This window comes from Onychostruthus taczanowskii, unplaced genomic scaffold, assembly GCF_017590055.1.
Source record: "Onychostruthus taczanowskii isolate IOZ18803 unplaced genomic scaffold, ASM1759005v1 scaffold30, whole genome shotgun sequence".
NCBI classification, from domain to species: Eukaryota; Metazoa; Chordata; class Aves; order Passeriformes; family Passeridae; genus Onychostruthus; species Onychostruthus taczanowskii.
In genome coordinates this window covers 6730658-6749400 of record NW_024500350.1, presented here as the reverse complement: position 1 = coordinate 6749400, position 18743 = coordinate 6730658, and the positions used below count along the sequence as shown (strand labels likewise).

The window sequence follows — 18743 nt, the reverse complement described above, 5'->3', positions numbered from 1 at the left end:
GTGGGGCCACCCGTCCTGCTCCTGCTGAGCTGCTGCCAGCACCACGCTGGCACCTGCAGATGTGCCAAGGCCAGAGGGAGCCCTGCCCTGACACCCTGCCCTGGCAGGCAGCCTGGGCATCAGCCAGCTTCCCTCCAGACAGCAGCCCAAAATCCGTGGTCCCCTAGGTGCTGATGGGAGACAGGAGAGCTTTGCCCGCCTCCAGCTTTCAGCATAGGCCACAGGAAATGGGAATATGAAAATCCCTTTTACAACACTTTGGCTGAACCCACTTGGCGTGTGCATCCAGCTCCAATGGCCTGGGGGAAAGGGCACAGCTCCCCCCAAACCTCTGTGCACACAGTGGCATCATCACCCTGCAGGAGCAGCACCTGATCCCAGGGAATTCCACCCACCAAGGGCAAGGCTGACCCCAGCAGCAGCCCTGGGGATCCCACACACCCTCCTCCCAGCTGGTGCAAGTGGAATGTTCAGCTCTCTCCTGGTTCACCCAGCAGCTCTGTGAGGAGCAGGCAGTGCCTCGGATCCATGGGATGGAGATGGGAAGAGGTGGTGGTGCACAGGATGGAGCACCAGGATGAGCACACACAAATTTCAGCCCTGATGACCCCAGGCATGGCCATGGGTGACATGGAGAATCACAAATATCCCCATGGGAAGGGACCCACAAGGATCTCACCAACTCCCAGAGCTGCACAAGCCTTGTCTGTGTGTCCCCTCTGCCTGGTGTGTGCAATGAGGAATTCAGGCAAAACCACCTCTGCTGCTGTGGGCTCTGAGTCACATCCACCAGAGAAAAGGACTTCCATGGATGAGGATTTCAGCAGCTGCCAAAGGATGCAGCCCACAAAATGCAGAATTCCATGCTTTGTCCATGCACCCTCCCATCTCCACCAGCCTGACAGGCATCAGGACCAAAGCCTCTCACTCCCTCTCACCTTCCTTTGCTTGTTTTTCCACCCAGCAACTTGACTTCACATGTGGCCCAAGCCTCCCTTCCACTCCTCCCATCACACCATCTCAAACGCCCTCAAATCCTAAAAATCACTCACAGCTGCACCACAGGGAAGCTGCAAGAAACAGAGGCAAGGTGCAGGGAAATCCTGTGGGGTCCAAGAGATGCCCTCCTAGAAGACTTGGTTTTCTGCTCCTCGGGGTCACTGGAGCTGGCTGCATCCCTGGAGGCTTCCAGCAGTGGCATGGCCACATCCTCTGCTGCTCTGGGAAAGATGTTAGAGGGATCGAGATCCCATGAGGCAACAGAGGCCACTGGAGCCTCATGGGAGAAATCCCAGCACTGGAGCTCCGGGCAGTGAGCTCCCCCAGTCAGCAGCACACCATCAATCACAAATCACAGCCCCATTTTCCCTCTGCCAAGGCCCACTGGCTTCCCTGCCTCCCCATCCCAGAGCCTGCTTTCTTCACTGTTTATCTCAAACCAGGCAGTCCACAGGAGCTGCAGGCCAGGGAAGCTGTCAGAAAGGAGCATCCAGCCCTGGCCAGGCTTTTTTTACAAGGAACTTTTCATTTTGCTGCCACTTTGTTTTCAGCCCTCGCCTGTCTTCTTGCAGTGGGAGTTTGCTGGAATCAAAACTGGAGAAAAGCTCTTGGAATTCACCCTGGGAACAAAAGGGCTTTTGTGCAGGAGGATTTGGAGGACGAGGCTGCTTTCACTGCCCTACCTCCATGTCTGTCTCCCTGTGCCAAAGAGCACCTGGCCCTGGCAGAGCAGGGGCTGGGCACAGGGCACACCTCCCACACCTCCAGCAGTGCCAGTGCAGCACAGAGGGCCAAGAGCTTCCCAAATATTCCTGCATCGTGCCTCACCCAAGCCTTTGTGCCTCTGGCAGCAGGCAGGGAGGGCTCTGCTCCCCAGGGCAGCAGCAGCAGCACCCTAAGAAGTCTCCCAGGGGACCCTGCCATGCCAGTGGGTGCTCCCCATCAGCCCCATGGATGAGGGGATGAAGCTCCCAGACCAGGATGTGAGCTCAGGGGATGCTGAGGGCTCACCCACGAGCTGGGCATCACTCCCAGTACTGCACTTGCTATTTTATATTTCCCCTTACCCACCAAGATTTCACCTCTGAACACCACTGTGAGTGACCACAGGACTCTGACCAATTCCCACACGAATCCTGAGCAGACAGCAGCAATTGTCCTGTATTTAACACAAAAGCAGATGCTCCATCTGCCTCAGCCACAAGAGCAGCAGGATTTGCCTTAAATCCATGAGACCCAGCCCAGCTACAAACACTTCTGCACTTCCCAAACCCACTGCTCCCAACAGTGAAGCATCCACCTCATTCAATTATAAATATCCTGAGTTGGAAGGGACCCACATCAAGTTCAACTCCTTTCCCCACTGCCATGTGGAGCATCAAACCCCAATTTTCTCAGGGTGACAAGATGCACTCACATCAGACACCCACAGACACAATTTAGCCCAAGCTCTCTCTCCAGTTCCAATATTGCTTTTCAGGTTTTTAACATGCTTGGTTCAGCTGGGATTTTCTCCCAGCAGATCTTGCAAAGGGATTTTGAAGCAGCCCAGTGAGAGCTCTGCAGCAGAGAACACACAAGAGACAGCAAGTCATGTCCTCCCAATAAAGTGACACAAGTGGGCAGATTTTTTTTTCTCTCTACATATTTCCACAGGGATCAAAGCCCATCAGGTCACATCTCTAAAGCAGAAGCTGAACATACAAACCTCCCTTTAGGAGCCTTTCTGCCAAAGCCTCCACAGAACTCCCCATGTGAGGTTTGAGGCTGCAGTTTCACTTACACATTCCCAAAAAGGAGACTGCTTTCCATGAGCAGATAAGCAGAATTGGGAAAAAAGGAAAGCTCAGCTTTGCCTCTGTCCCAGCTGCAGGGCAGCCAGCCTGGCAGTGCCAGCACCACTTCCCAAGGAGCCAGGGCCTGCTGGAGCTGCCAGCCGGGGGAAATGCAAATGCCTTTGGAAAAGGAAGGTGACATTGGCACCCACTCGCTGCTGCAGGCACAGCTGGGAGCGTGCTGGGCCTTGCTGCTGCTCACATCAAAGCTCAGCCTAAGCTCATGCTCCCCTTTAGGCTGGCTTAAGTGCCAGGCTGAGCAGGATCAGTGTAAAGGCAGTGCCAGACTCCTGGCTTGGCTGCAGCACCTGGTTACAGCTTTCAGCCCCAAAGGGACAGTCTGACACCCTGTCACAGTCATATGTTCTAGAAAAATCCCTTTGCCCAGGATTCCTCTCCTGGGAAGATGAGAAGCCTCAGAGAAAAAAAAAGAAAACAATATTATCTCATTTACTTCTCCTGTGTTTTGCTACTTTAGAATGTAGTTTAAAATTGTTAATCCAACAAGTAATTGTTTCACTGATTTCATGTGCATTGCTTTTACTTATTGGCCAATTGGGACCAAGCAGTGTCAGACTCTAGAGAAAGAGTCACAAGACTCATTAGTATCCTTTAACCTTCTATAAGTATCCTTTCTGTATTCTTTAGTATAGTTTAGTATTCATTAATGTAATATAATGTATTCATTAATATAATATAATAAATTAATAAATTAACCTTCTAAAAACATAAAATCAGATTCATCATTCCTTCCTTCACCTGGAAACCCCACGAATACAATAACACCCCACACAGGGACATGGTGGCTCCTCATCACCCTCCTGATGCTGCCAGTGGCACCCACTGGCAAAGCCCCATGGGCAGGTGCTGAGCCTAAAGGGGTCAGGAGGATTAAACCTGGGAGAAGCAGGGCTTGGATATCACAAGGGTGTGACTGGGTCAGGAAGGGCTCGCCTGGGGAGCTCAGCCAACAGCCCCTCTGGGCTGTCACTGTCCCCAGAGAGCATGCACACAGATTTATGCTCCAGCTCCTAATGCAGCCCCATTCCCCCCAGAGATGCTTCTGCTCACTGAGCACCTTCCCTGTGGAATCTCTGTCCTGGTGCCATCACCTACAGCAGGCTGGAATTAAATCCAATCAGGGCAATGTGAGGTACAGTTTTATTTCTGTTACTAGGGGCTCCAGACAGCCACAGAGCCTTGTTTTACCCAGCACAGATTGGGTTTGTTCAGCATATTGTAAATTTGGACATTTCAACTGCTCTGCCAGCAGATATCTCCTGTTGATGCTCTGCATGTAAAACTTGGGTGTTAAAATTTTCTGCCCATGAGTAAAGATACCTTGGGATAAAATGGGAGAAAACTGCCCATTGACTTGGTCATTCTTTGAGTTATTAAATATCAATAACTTTTAGAGCCAAATGGGAATTCCCATGGAAACAGAGGAATGTGCCACAAGCTATTTCTTTATTGAGCATCTTCACCTTCTGCAGAAGGCCCTGATGAACAGGAGGGCTGTGACAATCCACGTGCAGGTCAGAAATTAGGTGGCAACTCTGCCCAGAGTTTTCCAGAGGAACACCACAACACCAGCAGCTCTGGCATGGTAGGAAAGGATCTGCTTCCTTGCATTCTGTTATTGGGAATTCTGGCAAAGCTTCAGCCAAATATTGTGATTAAGTTTCAACATGTGAAGGTCAAGGCTTTGATTATCCTGCCTTTGTGCCACACCATCACACAGCTCTCTTGCTATTCTTTAAGGATGCAAGAGCTTACTTGCTTATTCTTATATCTCAGTTATTAAAGAACCATATTTAATAACTGGGATATAAAAATAAGCAAGTAAGCTCTTGCTTACTTTTTAGTAAGCAATTTTAACCTTTTTTTAAAGCAAATTTATAGTTCTGACCAGTGCAGAGGGGAGGAACCAACTCCTGCTCCCTCTGCTGGCAATGCCTCCAGCAAACGTGTAGGTCCTACTTAAAAAACCCCTGGGAACACCATCGCTGGGGAAAGCCACGGGAACTGCAGGAAAACCAAAGGTGTGACCCCTCTGTGTCCCCTCTGTGTCCCAGCCCAGCTCTGGGCGCTGCCCCAGCACAGGGAGCCCCTGGCAAGCACTGCCCTCCTGCTCCTGGCACTGCTCAGCGTGCCCAGGGCTGCTCTGGAGCCCAGGGGCACAGAGAGCCAAGGACTGCAGCTGCTCCACACCAGCACCGGGTCTGGGCACTGCCAACACCCGGGCAGGGCAGCTGGCACAGGGGGAGGCTCCAGGAGCTCCGGGCTGAGCAGGGCAAGGTGGATGCAGCTTCCAGGGAAGCTCCTTCAAGTTCAAACCTGTTTAAGCCAGAGGTCAGAGAGCATGACCTGCCAGCCACCTCCTTCGCTGTTTTTCCACTCAGCAACTTGGCTTCACACGTAGCCAAAGCCTCCCTTCCACTCCTGCCAACACACCACCTCAAATGCCCTCAAATCCTAAAAACAACCAGAGCTGGAAGGGACCATCAGGAACCTTGATCAGGATCATCCTGTCCAGCTCCTGGCTCTGCACAGACGCCCCAACAATCCCACCCTGTCCCTGAGAGCAGTGTCCAAACTCGCCAGTAGCTCTGGCAACCTCAGTCTGTGCCGATCCCTGGGGAGCCTGGGCAGTGCCCAGCACCCTCTGGGGGAAGGACCTGTTCCTAAAATCCATCCCAATGCCCTGGCACAGCTCCAGCACTGCCTGGTCCTGTCCCTGTCCCATAGAGCAGAGGCTGGAGCTGCACCCAGGGAAGAAACTGGAATTGCTGAGATCTCTCCTCAGCCTCCTCCAGGCTGAGGAAGGCACATTTGCTTGTCTGGCATATAAAGAACACAAGCCATTTATAAAGAACAAAAGCCTTTCCCCAGGTTTTATCATGCAATTTTATCTCAATTTGGAAAACACACTGAAGAAATGCATGACAGCACAGCACTGTGACAGACTTGTGACAGCAAGTCTTGTCCTCCCAATAAAGTGACACAAATGGGCAGATGTTTTTTCTCTCCACATATTTCCACATGGATCAAAGCCCATCAGGTCACATCTCTAAAGCAGAAGCTGAACATACAAACCTCCCTTTAGGAGCCTTTCTGCCAAAGCCTCCACAGAACTCCCCATGTGAGGTTTGAGGCTGCAGTTTCACTTACACACTCCCAAAAAGGAGACTGCTTTCCATGAGCAGATAAGCAGAATTGGGAAAAAAAGGAAAGCAGAAACAGGGAGAAAAAAGGAACCAAGAGAAGCAAGATAACATAAATCATCAACACAGATCCATTATGTCCATCCCACTTAGCAACCAGGACAAAATACATCCCAACCTTGTAAATTCTTTTATGGGTGTGCTCAACCCCAACCAAGCACATTCAGTCCCACTGAGTCCTGCAAAAAGACTCAGATGTTCTGAGTTTGCCACGTGCACTTTCAGGATGAAGATATGAAAAAAAATCCTATTTAGCCTCTCCATTAAGGGAAAAGAAAAAAATTCTTCAGCCCTTACTGTTCTAAACAGGGCCCTCCTCTGCATCAGCCCTGAGTGAACCGCAGGATTGCTCCTGCCTTTCTGCTGTGGCAATGCCATTTTAAAAAACCTTTTTAAAAACCTTTTGAAAGCAAACTGCTGGAAAAGCAACCCCCTTGGCAGGAGATGCTCACACAGGATGGACCCTAAATGAGATTATCCGAGGTAAAGCGAGGCTGGAAACGCTGGCATTGTTCTGGCTCTGTGCAGGAAGAGCCAGAGGAGAAATTCTCTCCTACTGCAGGAAGCTGTTCCAGCCCCTTATCAGACAGAAAGCTCCTGATTTCTTGCGGGGGAAGTACCAAATGTTTTTGAGGGGAAGGAAAAAAAAAAGAAAGGGAAAAAAAAAAAAAATAAAGGCATGCCTGGCTGTAAAGGAAGCTGCCTGATGACATGAATGGAGCTGAAGTCACGCTGAGAGGAAGCCTGAGGTGCTGCCCAGCTCAGGTGGCTCTGAGCAAGCGGACATTGCCAGGCCACATTCCCTTGCCGTCACCACACAGGGACCTGCAGGGGTGCAAGCCCTGGCCTCCTTCTCCCTGCCAACAATGTGAATTCAGCCTTGTCTCACTTCACAGAATCACAGAATGAACCAGGCTGGAAAAGGCCTTTGAGCTCATTAAGTCCAAGCCATGACCCAACACCTCCTCATCAACTAAACCATGGCACTGAGTGCCACGTCCAGGGACAGTGACCCCACCACCTCCCAGGGCAGGTGATTCCAGTGCCCAAGCACTCTTTCAGTGAAGAATTTTTTCAATTTTTGCCTCCAGAAATCAACTTGTTTCTCATCATGTCCGAATGCAGCATCTGTGTCACCCTCCCCAGCTGCCAGGGGCTATTTTGGGCTCTCCCTCCAGTTCTGATGCTGCTGTCGGGGGCTGCTTTGGGATGTGGGATGTCCTTCCCTGCAAAGCACAATCTGCTGTTTTGGTTCATTTATAAAACTGATTGCTTGGCAGGCATCCAAAGTTTTCTGTAGATATATCCCAGAGTTTTATTAGCAATGAACAAATTGCTGGTGTCCTTGGGAAAGGTAAGGAAGTCAGAGCCTGTGTTATTTGCCTTTGTGTTTTCTAGAGGGTCTCTCCCAAAGGGTAATTCCATGACACAGAGCAGAGCACTCTGGCTGCACAATGACCTGTAGATATGATGGCTGTCTTGGCATATTCCATAGATACCTAAAAAACTTAGATTTTAACTCTGTTCGCTATTTTATGCCTTATTTCAGCCAAGAACTCCATGTCTCAGCCTGGTTTCTCCTGGAAGATTGTTAAGGGATTGTGGTTTTCATCTCTTAGGAGTTAAAAAGCAGAAAAACACTTTGGAACAGGTCAAAACCCAACAGTATTAGAGCATTGCCTTTCTTCTCCTTTAACAGGCTACTCTGACAACCCTCTGCTTGTTAAATGAGAGAAAAATCTGTGGGCAAGCAGCGAAGGTCAATCTTGTGGTTTTTGAAAGCATTTAATTAACACAGTTAAGTACCAAGGTCTGCTTGGGAGGGAACTTCTGCATTAACCAGCCGCATCTTTCTCTTCAGAGAGGTGAACCTACAAGAGACTGACTGCAGGATTTATCCTCATCTCCCCATCCCAGACCTCAGTGGTGCTCACATTCAGCTGCAGCAGCTTCCCTGTCCTGTTGCTGATGCCAAAACGGTAAGGAAATCATGGTCAGACTTGTGTCTGCACCTCTGGCCAGACCCTGACCTCCTTCTTCAGGGCTTGGGGTGATCCCCTGCACTCTCTGTGCCTCTGACTTCTGCTCCAGGCCTTTTTGTCAAGTGCTTAAACAAATCTACTTAAGATGTAGCTTAGCCCAAAAGGGTTTTGGCATTTTGATGACAGCATGTAAAGTCCCTGTCTCTTTCCTGCGCTGCTCTCAGCTCCCACAGGTGCTCCTCTCCTTGGATAAAACTATCCCATATTTGTGCTTTAACCCTGTGCAATCACATGCACAAACCCCACAGTCACAGGCTGTCAGTTCCTTTCTAAAAGGTCACAGCATCAGCTGGTTGAGAGAAGAAATCAATCCCAGCCCTCACAAAGCTTGGATTTTATTTCTTCATACTTTTGCAGCACTGGAGACCCTAACTGCAGGCAATTAAAGCAGCCCTAGCAAAAAGGGGCTGTGCTGAAACCCAAGCTGGGAAGTGTGGCTCCAACTCCAGGGCTGGAGAGGTGCCCTGCAAGAAGGAGCCGTGCCCAGGGCTGTGCCTGGTGCTGCACAAACCAACCCTGCAGGCAGAGCGCCCTGCTTTGGCAGGGATTGTGGCAGGGATCGTTCCCCTCCTACGTGCAGGGACCTGAGGCAGTGACTGCAGCGGGGCTGCTGCACGCCAAAGATGTGAGAGCAGACAGAACGGAGCAAATCCAGGGAAAAATCACCCAATCATGGAATGGGTTGGGTTGGGTTGGGTTGGAAGAGGCCTTAAAGCTCATCTCATAACTTCCACTGTCCCAGGCTGCTCCAAGCCCTGTCCAGCCTGGCCTTGGACACTTCCAGGGGTGTCGTGGACACCTCCAGGCAGCCACAGCCTCTCTGGGCACACTGTGCCTCACCACCCTCACAGGAAATGATTTTCTCTTAATATCTAATCCAAACCTATTTCAAAAATTCAGTAATCAGTGCTGGGTTTGCCTTTAAAATATTCTTTCTCCAGTCTCTTTTGGCTCTCTGGGAAGGTTTGTCTTTGCTGGATTGGGCCTTCCGTCACTTTAGAGCTCTCAGAACAACAAAAGACTTTTGAGTCATTTTCTGTATCTGACCTTGAACTACTGCAGAAGCAATAAAACATTCACAAGAGGAATGATACCACGGAGAGAAGCTGTAATTTTTATAACTTGTTGCTTGAGTGTGGAATAAGCCCTGTGAGAAGGCAGGAGTGAGGCAGTCGGGGATCAGCCCCCACTGCAGGATGAGCACAGGCACAAAAACCACCGGGCCTGGGGCTTGCACACAGCAGCCACACGAAGCTCTGGGGCCATTTGGCACTGATAAGCGTTTTTCATTGAGTGTAATTACGTATTTTTGTTTAGAAAAAAGATTCTCCTTCAAAAGCAGCTCCCAAGTCCGTGCTGATTCAGCCTTCATTAAAGGCCTCTTCTTGCAGACACAGTCAAGTGTTGACTCCTGCACTGATTTGCTATTGCTGCCTTATCTTTGGCATCTCATCTGCAACTTCTGCTCGGTTTTTTTCTTTCTTTTTTTTCGCCCCCCCCCCACCCGTTTTCATCTGAATGCAGTAAAAGTGGCTTCAGTTCTCACGATTTTTGATCTGCCTGGGTGCAGGCTAAGAAAACCCAGCCTTGATGATAAAATTGCAGGCTAAGTAGGCTAACAAAACAGCACCAGCAAGAAACTGGATCAGCTCAGCTCAGCGTTGTGAAGTTTTCCTGCTAGAGTAGGGGAAAAAAATGCTTTTTCTCTTACAAATCTGAAACCCTACCCCAGCTGCAGAGGTTGTTTGCATTGGGCTTCACAGCACTCAGATTTTGCAGCCCAAAAAGCCACAGGCACTGCTCCAACAGCAACTGGGGGATGCAGCCAGAGCATCTCCTACCCCTGAGCTTCCCCTGATGCCATCTCTGACCCTGCCCCTCCAAATTCAGGCTCCTGCTTGAGGGTGGGATGCAGATCCAGAGGGATTTGCCCCAGCTCTGACAGCACCAGCGATGCACCAGAGGCTTCTTGGAGCTCCCAGAGAGGATGTGCAGCACTCCCTGCACTATGTCCAAAGGAAAGATGACTCAGAAATGCTTCAGCACCCCAGAGACTGTCCTGGTGGGATGAACCCTCTGTGTTTGGAATCCCCAGTTGGAAAGGATGGGGAGATTGGAAGGATGGGTTTAATTCTGGCTCTGAGGCAAGAGAAAGCCCTACAAGCAACAGGCTCAGACTTCCCCTCTCCAAACTGCTTTTCACTGAGCCAAGGCCACTGAGCAGGAGTCAGTTTTCCATTCACACTTGTCAAGTGCAGAATATTGTGGATTTGGAAGACAAAAGAAAAAAAAAAAAACAAAAAACAAAACGAAAAAAACCCCAACTTTTTGCGCAATGAGCAGCTATGGAAATTGCACCCAATGGCCTTCACCACTTGGCCACCACAGCCCATAATATCTGAGGTGGCACAGCTCCAGCCTCCTGCATCTGCTTCCCTGCTAACACTGCTCGAGCTGATAATGCTAATCCCTTAAACTATTCCCAGACAGGCCCTAAGGAAGGGAGCTAAGGAGCTCCACAGGTAATGAAACAGATTTTTATTTTCTTTAATTATAGCTCCGTCCACATCTCAAACCGAAAGAACACTCCTGCAATCTCCCTGGCCACTGGAGGCTGACTCAACATTTCATCTAATGATGCTGCCAACTTGTAAATGCACCCCAAAATGGACCCCAAAACGTGAGTGACCGCAGGAAGGGTCTCCTGGTGAGTTATTCTTGCCCAGAATTGCTTGTGCCACTGCTGCCATCCCAGCTGTGACCTGCCCTGTGCTTTCACCCCCTGGGAAGGGCAGAACTTTGCCTCTGGAGCTGGAGCAGCATCAGGAATGCAAGTTCATGGGGTGAATCCCTTGGGGCAGGGCTGGGAACCATCACAACGACCAGGCTAAGGAGCTCTGGGCCTCCAAGTGCATTTGCAGAGGGCTGGAGAAGCATCCCCACTCCTGTGCTAACAAAACTCCCACACTATTCTTCTTTTTCCAGCTTTTTTCAGGTGTGTTGGTTTTCAATCCTTTTCGGAGAGGCTTCTAGAGGTGCTGTCACAGCTCTTTTCAGAAAGAGAAAAAGCCCAAGTGACAGCAAACACAGGCATTGCTTGGGGAGAAAAGGCAATTTTTAAATAATCTTGTGTATTTTCAACCAGGGGGTCCAGAATCTCAAACCTGCTGTCACCACGTTCCACGTGAAGTGTCTCATCTCTCCAAATTGCTCCTGTGGTTTTCATGGAGCATCATTTGCTTCACCTTAGCAGCTCATGGATGTGTCAGGGGAGGGAATTCAGCCCCAAGGAAGCCCCCAGGTTTTGGTGACTTAAACACCAAAATAAAAAGGAGCCAAAATAAAAAGAAGCACTGAGGAGCCTGGCAGGAGCACTCAGCTCTCTGCTCCCTTCCTCCTGTAACTTGGCACTTTTATTGCTAGAATTGCTCCTAGTTGGAGCTTTTAAATATTAAATATGTCCTGGGTAGCAGCAGGGAGCTGCTGGCCTGAGCAGTGGTGTTGGGACATGTTGGGACATGTTGGGACCTGCTGGGACATGGGGACAGGACAAACACCTCCTTGGGGCAGAGCAGGGGCTCACCCAGGTGTCTCAGCTCTCACCTGGGCACAGCTTTGGCTCATCTCCAGCCAAATACGTTTTGCCCCAACTACATTTTCCTCTTCCCAAGCTGGGTAATTCCTCCAGCCTGGCATTGCACGAGGTTTTTAAACCTCTTTATAAACATTTGCCCCCTATTAACCCAAAGCAGGCACACTTCCAGAACTGCAGCACAGCACCTAAACTAATTCAACAGGGCACCCTTAAAAAAAAATTAATTAAGAATAAATCAACAACTCCAGTTGAAATTTGCTGCTAGTCCAGGCTTTGCTAGGCTTGCACCTGGCTGACCGTGGCACGGCTTTGCTGGCTGTGCCCTTGCCAAGTGCCTGTGTCATGGGAGTGTGTGAGTGGGGAGAAGCTGAGGTGCTGCTGATGAGGCAAAATTCACATTGCACAACCCACAGGAGCTGCTTGCAGGTTAATCCTACACCAGCAACAACCTGCCACCTACCTAGGGCTGCAAAAAACCCAACAACAAGGAATATTTCAGCTTTACAGCTGGCTCCACTGAGACTTCTGGCTGGGGAAAACATGAGTGTTTCACATAAAACTGTGGTATTTGGACTAGGTGCAGGGCCTTTGGTCAAAGTCCATAGGGTGCATGCTCAGCCAGCATCACGTGGGATGTGCTGCTCATAATCTCAGCTTCCCTTTGCAGCTGGAGCACTGAAAATTGTATTTGAAACAGGAGCCTGAGGCTTAGGTGTGAGATCAACAGGCAGCAATACTTAGTTTAAACATCATTTCAGTGTATTTATGAATCAGTGCTCTCGTGGGTACTGCTCCCCCTTCCCTTTTCTTATTGCAATGAAGAAATTTGCATATTTGCAGGTATTTTCTCCCATGTGGGCTTTGGGAATAATTCCACCCGCTGCAAGGAATTTGGGAGACTCCTGCATATATCTGCTGTCACCAGAGTCCAGATTTACAGCCTTAGACTGTGCTTGGCTTGAAATTAATATGGACTTCCTCTTCCCCCCCCCCTCCCCCCCTTCCAAAATAATATCCTATTAGTCATGACAGCCAAACGGGCTGGATTTGGGCAAGGATTCAACTTCTGAGTTCCCATTAATATCAAGGCCCTCCTGGCCAGAGCAGCCCCATCTCTGAAGGTGAGGAACAGGCTGCAGGAACCTGCCGTGCTCAGGAAAAGCTGATTTGCTAAGGGTTGCTACATCCAACAAATAGTACCAAGTCTGCAGCTTGAAAGAGGGAATGAACAAGCACAGGGTGAAATGCAGGGGTGTCTTTGACTTCAGGTGAGTTCTGTATTTGGGTGGACCCTCAGGGAGCCCAGCAGGGACAGGCAAGGTGGCTCAGAACCCTGAACACAATGCTGGAGGCATCTGCTCATTCCTGCTGCAGAAAGGGCCAGAAGAAAAGTGTTGTTTCTGAATTCCATGGGAGTTTTACCCTTTACAGACTGTGCAGGAAGCAAATCCCCCCCATTTTTTTGCATAGCACAGGTAGGGTCTCCCTGAACCAGGTGGGATCCCTTGCAGGGAGTAAGAACAACTCTGCTGCTCACATGTCCCCCTGCTACGCTGCATCAAAAACATTAATCTCTGGCAAATTCTCAGAACAACTCTGGAAAGGATTCAAAGCAGGGAGAGGGCTCAGCAGCTGGCTGGGGCTCTGGGCTGTACTTTCCAGAGCTGCTGAGGAACCTCCTGTGCAACACATGAAAGCTGATCCCAAAACTCAGATTATCCCAAGGAACGACACCTCTGCTGCAAAGCCCAGAGCTGAAACCCCTTCCTGAGCAAAAGCTGGGCCTGAACAGCTGAGCTGGGAAAAGTTATCTGCGCCAGGAATGCAGGCACTGGTGCTGCAGAGAGCGAGGAGGACGGCAAAGGGAGTCAAGAATGATGCCATTCATTGAGATCATGTTTTGTGGGTTGGCTACTTCCATCCTCCCTTTTCCTGGTACTGGGCAGGACGCAGAAGGCCCTGCTGGGGGACACTCAGCACCCCTGCAGGGCCACCAGCACAGCTCCCTGCCTGTCACCACCTCTGCACGCTCAGCCTTTGCCACCCCCAGGCTTTTTGGGGACCCCCTGTCCCCCCAAGGACCCTCCTGGCAGGGGCAGGGGGCTCTGGGTATCCCCGGGTTCAATCCTGCATTATCAAACTTCCTTGGCCCTTTGCATCGGAAACTTTTACAATTCCCTGCTCGGCTGGAAAAGATGACTGCAGCAAACCCAAATTAGGAATAAATTATACAACAACTTTACATTTTTCTTTTACAAAGGAAAACTGTGTGGCAAGAGCTGTGCAGGCACCTCCTTGCCAACGTCCTCCCTTGCAAGGGTTATTGTGGAAGGCTTAGTTTGAATAAATAAATAAATAAATAAACAAACAAACACAACACGAGCTCCAAACCCACTTTGGGACCTGCTTCTGCCAGGCCACACGCTGCCTCTCACCCCCAAAATCCCAAATATGTGCGAGGGCTGCAGGATGCAGGGAGAGCCAAGCTGCAACATCCAATCCAAGCACTTCCAAAAGCTCCAAAAGCTGCATCTGTGTCACGGGCATGGATTTTCACAATGAATGGCCGCAGCTACTCCTCCTTAAAGCTCTCCCTGTTGCATTCCCGCAGCATTTTTGCAATATTAAATTCTCCACCTCCTCCCAGCCTGCCCCCTCCCGCCCTTGCAAGGGCACAAGGCAGAGGCACTCTGGAATAAGCAGCGAGTTAAAAAGCAAAGAGCCAGTGCTCTTTGCCACCACCACGCTGGCAGAAATAAATCACCGCTGTCCCCTTCCCAAACCCCCTCCCGCTGCTCCTCGGGGCTCAACTCCTGCCCTTCTGCAGCTCCTCAACGCTCAGCTTTGCCCTTCTGCAACTCCTAAACACTCGACTTCTGCAGCTCCAAAATGCTCCATTCCTGCTGCTCCAAAATGCGTAATTCCTGCCCTTTTGCAACTCCTAAGTTCTCAACTTCTGCAACTCCAAAATGCTTGATTCTGCAGCAACACAATGCCCAATTCCTGCCCTTTTACAACTCCGAAATTCTCAACTCCTGCAGCTCCAAAATGCGTAATTCCTGCCTTTTTGCAACTCCTAAATGCTCAACTTCGGCAGCTCCAAAATGCATAACTCCTGCAGCTCCAAAATGCATAATTCCTGTCCTTTTGCAACTCCAAAATGCATAATTTCTGCAGCTCCAAAATGCATAATTCCTGTCCTTTTGCAACTCCAAAATGCATAATTTCTGCAGCTCCAAAATGCATAATTCCTGCAGCTCTCAAATGTCCAACTCCAGCCCTTTTGCAACTCCTAAACTGTCAAATTCTGCAGCTCCAAAATGCTTCCGTCCTGCGGCTCTTAAATGCTCTAGTCCTGTGTTTCTGCAGCTCCAAAATGCACAATTCCTGCAACTCCAAAATGCATAATTCCTGCCCTTTTGCAACTTCTAAATTCTCAGCTTCTGCCCTTCTGCAGCTCCTAAACGCTCCATTCCTGCAGCTCCAAAATGCTCCTGTTCTTGCAGTTCCCAAACGCTCCATTCCTGCCCTTCTGCAGCTCCCTAATACCCAATTCCTGCACTTCCCAAATGCTCCATTCCTGCCTTTTTGCACGCTCGGAGCTTGCTGGTGTGACAAACCCCACTGCTGCCTCCGACCAAAAGTTACCAAATATTAAAAGAGGGGAGGTGGGGGAGAGAAATGGGTGGAAAATGATCTCAGCGCTGGCACGAGAACAATACTTTCCCATGGAAACATAGGTATATATTTAATTCCTGCTAACTCCACTCCAGTTTCACCTTTCATCTCCCTCGCGGACTTGTTTAAAAGTTTGCTTTAACCCCGCGCCGAGCCCCGGCTGCAGCTGCTCCTCCAACACCCCCCGCTCGTTCCGGGCCGTGCCAAAGGCAGGCGAGGGGCTCGCTCATCCCGGGACAGGCTGCACCGCCGGCGAGCAGGAAACGCGGCGGGACTGCACCGGAGCTGCACCGGAGCTGCACCGGGAGCGGCAGCGGCACCGGAGCTCAACCGGGAGCTGCACCGGGGGCGGCGACCCCCCAAGCAAGGCGGGCGTGCAAACGCGCGGGCACCCGCACCCGTGCATGCACGTGCAACGTGCACCCGCGCCCGTGCACGCGCGGCTGCACGCGCGCTTGCACGCGCGGCTGCGTGCCCGGTTGCGCGTGCACCCGCAAGTTGCACAAGCGAATGCGCGCGCGCAACCCCCCCCCCACACACACACACGAGTTGCACAAGCGAGTGCACGCGCGCGCGCACGAGCGTGCACACGCATGCACGCGCGCCCGCGCAGCCCTTGCACGCGCGGCTGCACGCGTGGAACGCACGCGCGCGGAAAACGCACGCGCGCACCCACCCGCGGCTGCACGCGCGCGCGTGCACGCGCGCCGCGCTCTCACCTCGGGGCTGAGACATTGTCCCCCGGCGGGCTGGGGGCAGGGCGCGCGCACAAAGAGCCGTCCCCCGCGCGGCCCCGCCGAGGGGCGAGCCGCCCGGCGCGCGCGCGCACACACACACAAAAGATGCGAGCCGCGCGCTCCCCCCCGGAACGCCGCGCGCGCTCCCGCCTGGGCGGCGCGGGGGCCTCCGGCGCGCACGGGGGGGGGACCGCACTGCGCGCGCGCGGCGCCGCCGCGGCGCCACATGGGAGCTGTAGTCCCGCGGCCTCACACGCCCCGCTGAGGCGCCGGCAGGGGGCGCGGAGAGCGCGGCCGGGTTCGCCCGCTTCAAACCGCTTCAAATCGCTTCACACCGCTTCAAATCGCTTCACACCGCTTCAAGCCGCCTAAAACTGCTCGAAACCACTTCAAGTCACTTCAAACCACATGAAACCGCTTCAAGTCACTTCAAACCGCTTTAAACTGCTTCAAATCGCCTCAAACCGCTCTAAAATCACTTCAAATGCCTTCAAATAACTTCAAACCTCTTCAAATCACTTATAACCGCTTTAAGCTCCTTCAAACCGTTTCAAACTGCTTAAAATCTCTTCAAATCCCTTCAAACTGCTTCAGACCATTTCAGGTTGCTTCAAATCGCTTCAAAATGCTGCAAATTCCTTCAGGCTGTTTCAAACCGCTTCAAATTTCTTCTAAATGCTTCAAGTTGCATCCATTACTGCAACCACCCCTGCACCCGTGCCCCTGCCTGCATCCCTTCATCTATCACTGCATTTATCACTGCATCCATCGCTGCACCACTGCCTGTATTCCTGCCATCAGCAAGTTCTGAATCCATGTTTTTCAATTTCTCCCCTCGCAGGCAGATCAGATGGAGTGAGCTCATCCCATTGTCTTGAGACAGAAGTCATCATTTCTTATTTCAAGGTTTGCATACAGATGTACACTGTGTGAGTCTTCCGTTAGTTTTGAGAATTCTCTACAAATCCATTTCCCACACCCTCACAGTTTCAAGGCAGTATTTTCTCTAAAGCATGGAATCCTTCTTCCCCATCATTTCCTGGAGTGCTGGCCCTGTCCCTTGCTGGGTGCCAGGTGCCACCAGGTGCTCTGGGATGTCCCAGTCACACAGCACACCCTGTCACTCCAGTGTCACTTTTTACTGTTTTTCTGACGGTTTCCCTGCTCCCCCTCCCCAAAGGTGTGCAGGGATCTGGGCTCCCACTGTTTCCTAGGATTAGGGTACCCTTGCACAGTGCTCTGGGGAATTTCCTCCCGATTTTCAGGGGTTTAGGCTGAGCTGGGACGTGCAGAGGCTTGTTCATCCTGTGAGTGGTTGGTGTGTGCAGGGCTGGAGGGTGTGGGAGGCTGGGCCAGTGCTGGCAGGCTGCAGCAGGGTCCCCCCAAACTGGGGATTGTCCCCATGTGCAGCTTCCCCAGCCCTGTGAGTGCCCTGCCCGGCCCTGGAGCTGATAGGGGACATCAGAGGTGACACAATAGGAGCAGGACTGGGCTCAGAGTGGTTTGGGGTAGAAGGGAGCTTCAAAGGTCACCTTGTCCCACTCCTGCCACATTCCACCTTCCACTATCCCAGTGTGAGAAATGCTACCCACTTCCAGGGATGGGGCAGCCACAGCTGCTCTGTCTCTCCATCCTCACTGTAAAAACAATTCTTCCTTAGATCCAAATCAGGTGGTACCAAACCACTTCATTACCTTTATTGTTCCTGTTTGCTCCAGCATGGGGCCCAGCCTTTCACCTTCCAGCTTGCTCTTTACAGAGCCTTTTCTTATTAAAAGCTAAATTCTGCACACAATGTGACCAGATCTACCTTGTCCAGGTGGGATTTACCTGGGCTCAGGTCTCCAACTCTGATACGGAAGGAAAGGAGAAGGAGGGAAAAGGAAAAGGAAAAGGAAAATATCTGGCCATAACTTTCTTCCTTAGGACTCCCTGCCTACTGTAGTTTGAATTTTCTATGACTTCTGATTTATTTATTCCCCCTCCCAACTCAATCTTTCATTGCTAAGGAACACACTTGCTGCTGAGATATTGGACAAACAATTTCTGTTGTTTCACTGCTGAAAAATCTCCTCTCTGTGTCTGTAAACAGAAGGTTTGCCCTGAAATGTTATTTGTTTTAGACACGAGGTTGTTCCCAGCCTTGGTTTGATCAGGGAGCTCGGGAGGCAGGCAGAGTCATGTGCTGGGTTTGTCCAGGGAAACACAATTGGAGGCTTCAGTGTCAGTGTTTGTGTGAACACTCACTCCTGGGCCAGAAATTAACCCCAGAGCTCTGTCCACAAGCAGCAGTGAGCTCCAGCATCCCCAAATTCTCCTGCTTCCCTCTTGCAGGAGCTTTCCCAGAGGTTGTTTCCCTGTCCCATTTCTCGGTGGAGAGGGGTGCTTTCCCCTGCTCCATCTCCTTTCACAAGGAATTATTTGGAAAATTCAGATGCTGCTTACATGGGATTTTCATCTGCTACAGGTGGTGGGAAACAGGAGCAAAATTGTGTCCAGAACACCTGTGGTGCCTCCTGGTGCATCCTTGAACACCAGACCAGGTTTTGGGGCTTAAATCAGGATTTTCCCAGCATGTCATGAGGTGGGAAGGGGCCATAGGTTTTGTTTGAAGCTGTTGTGTATTCTGGATG

At 51.0% G+C, this 18743-nt stretch overlaps 1 protein-coding gene across 2 annotated transcripts in view; it reads right to left on the bottom strand.

The window, feature by feature from the left end:
• MAP2K6 (mitogen-activated protein kinase kinase 6) overlaps positions 1 to 16240 on the bottom strand; it is a 56217-nt gene extending 39977 nt beyond the window's left edge. For both annotated transcript variants that reach the window (XR_005953002.1, XM_041408986.1), the window contains exon 1: positions 16093 to 16240. Coding sequence is in view for 1 of the 2 variants with exons in the window: in XM_041408986.1 (XP_041264920.1) it covers positions 16093 to 16108 (16 nt within the window). In the remaining variant the exon portion in view is untranslated. The remainder of the gene's footprint in view (positions 1 to 16092) is intronic.
• Between the last annotated feature and the right edge of the window lie 2503 nt (positions 16241 to 18743).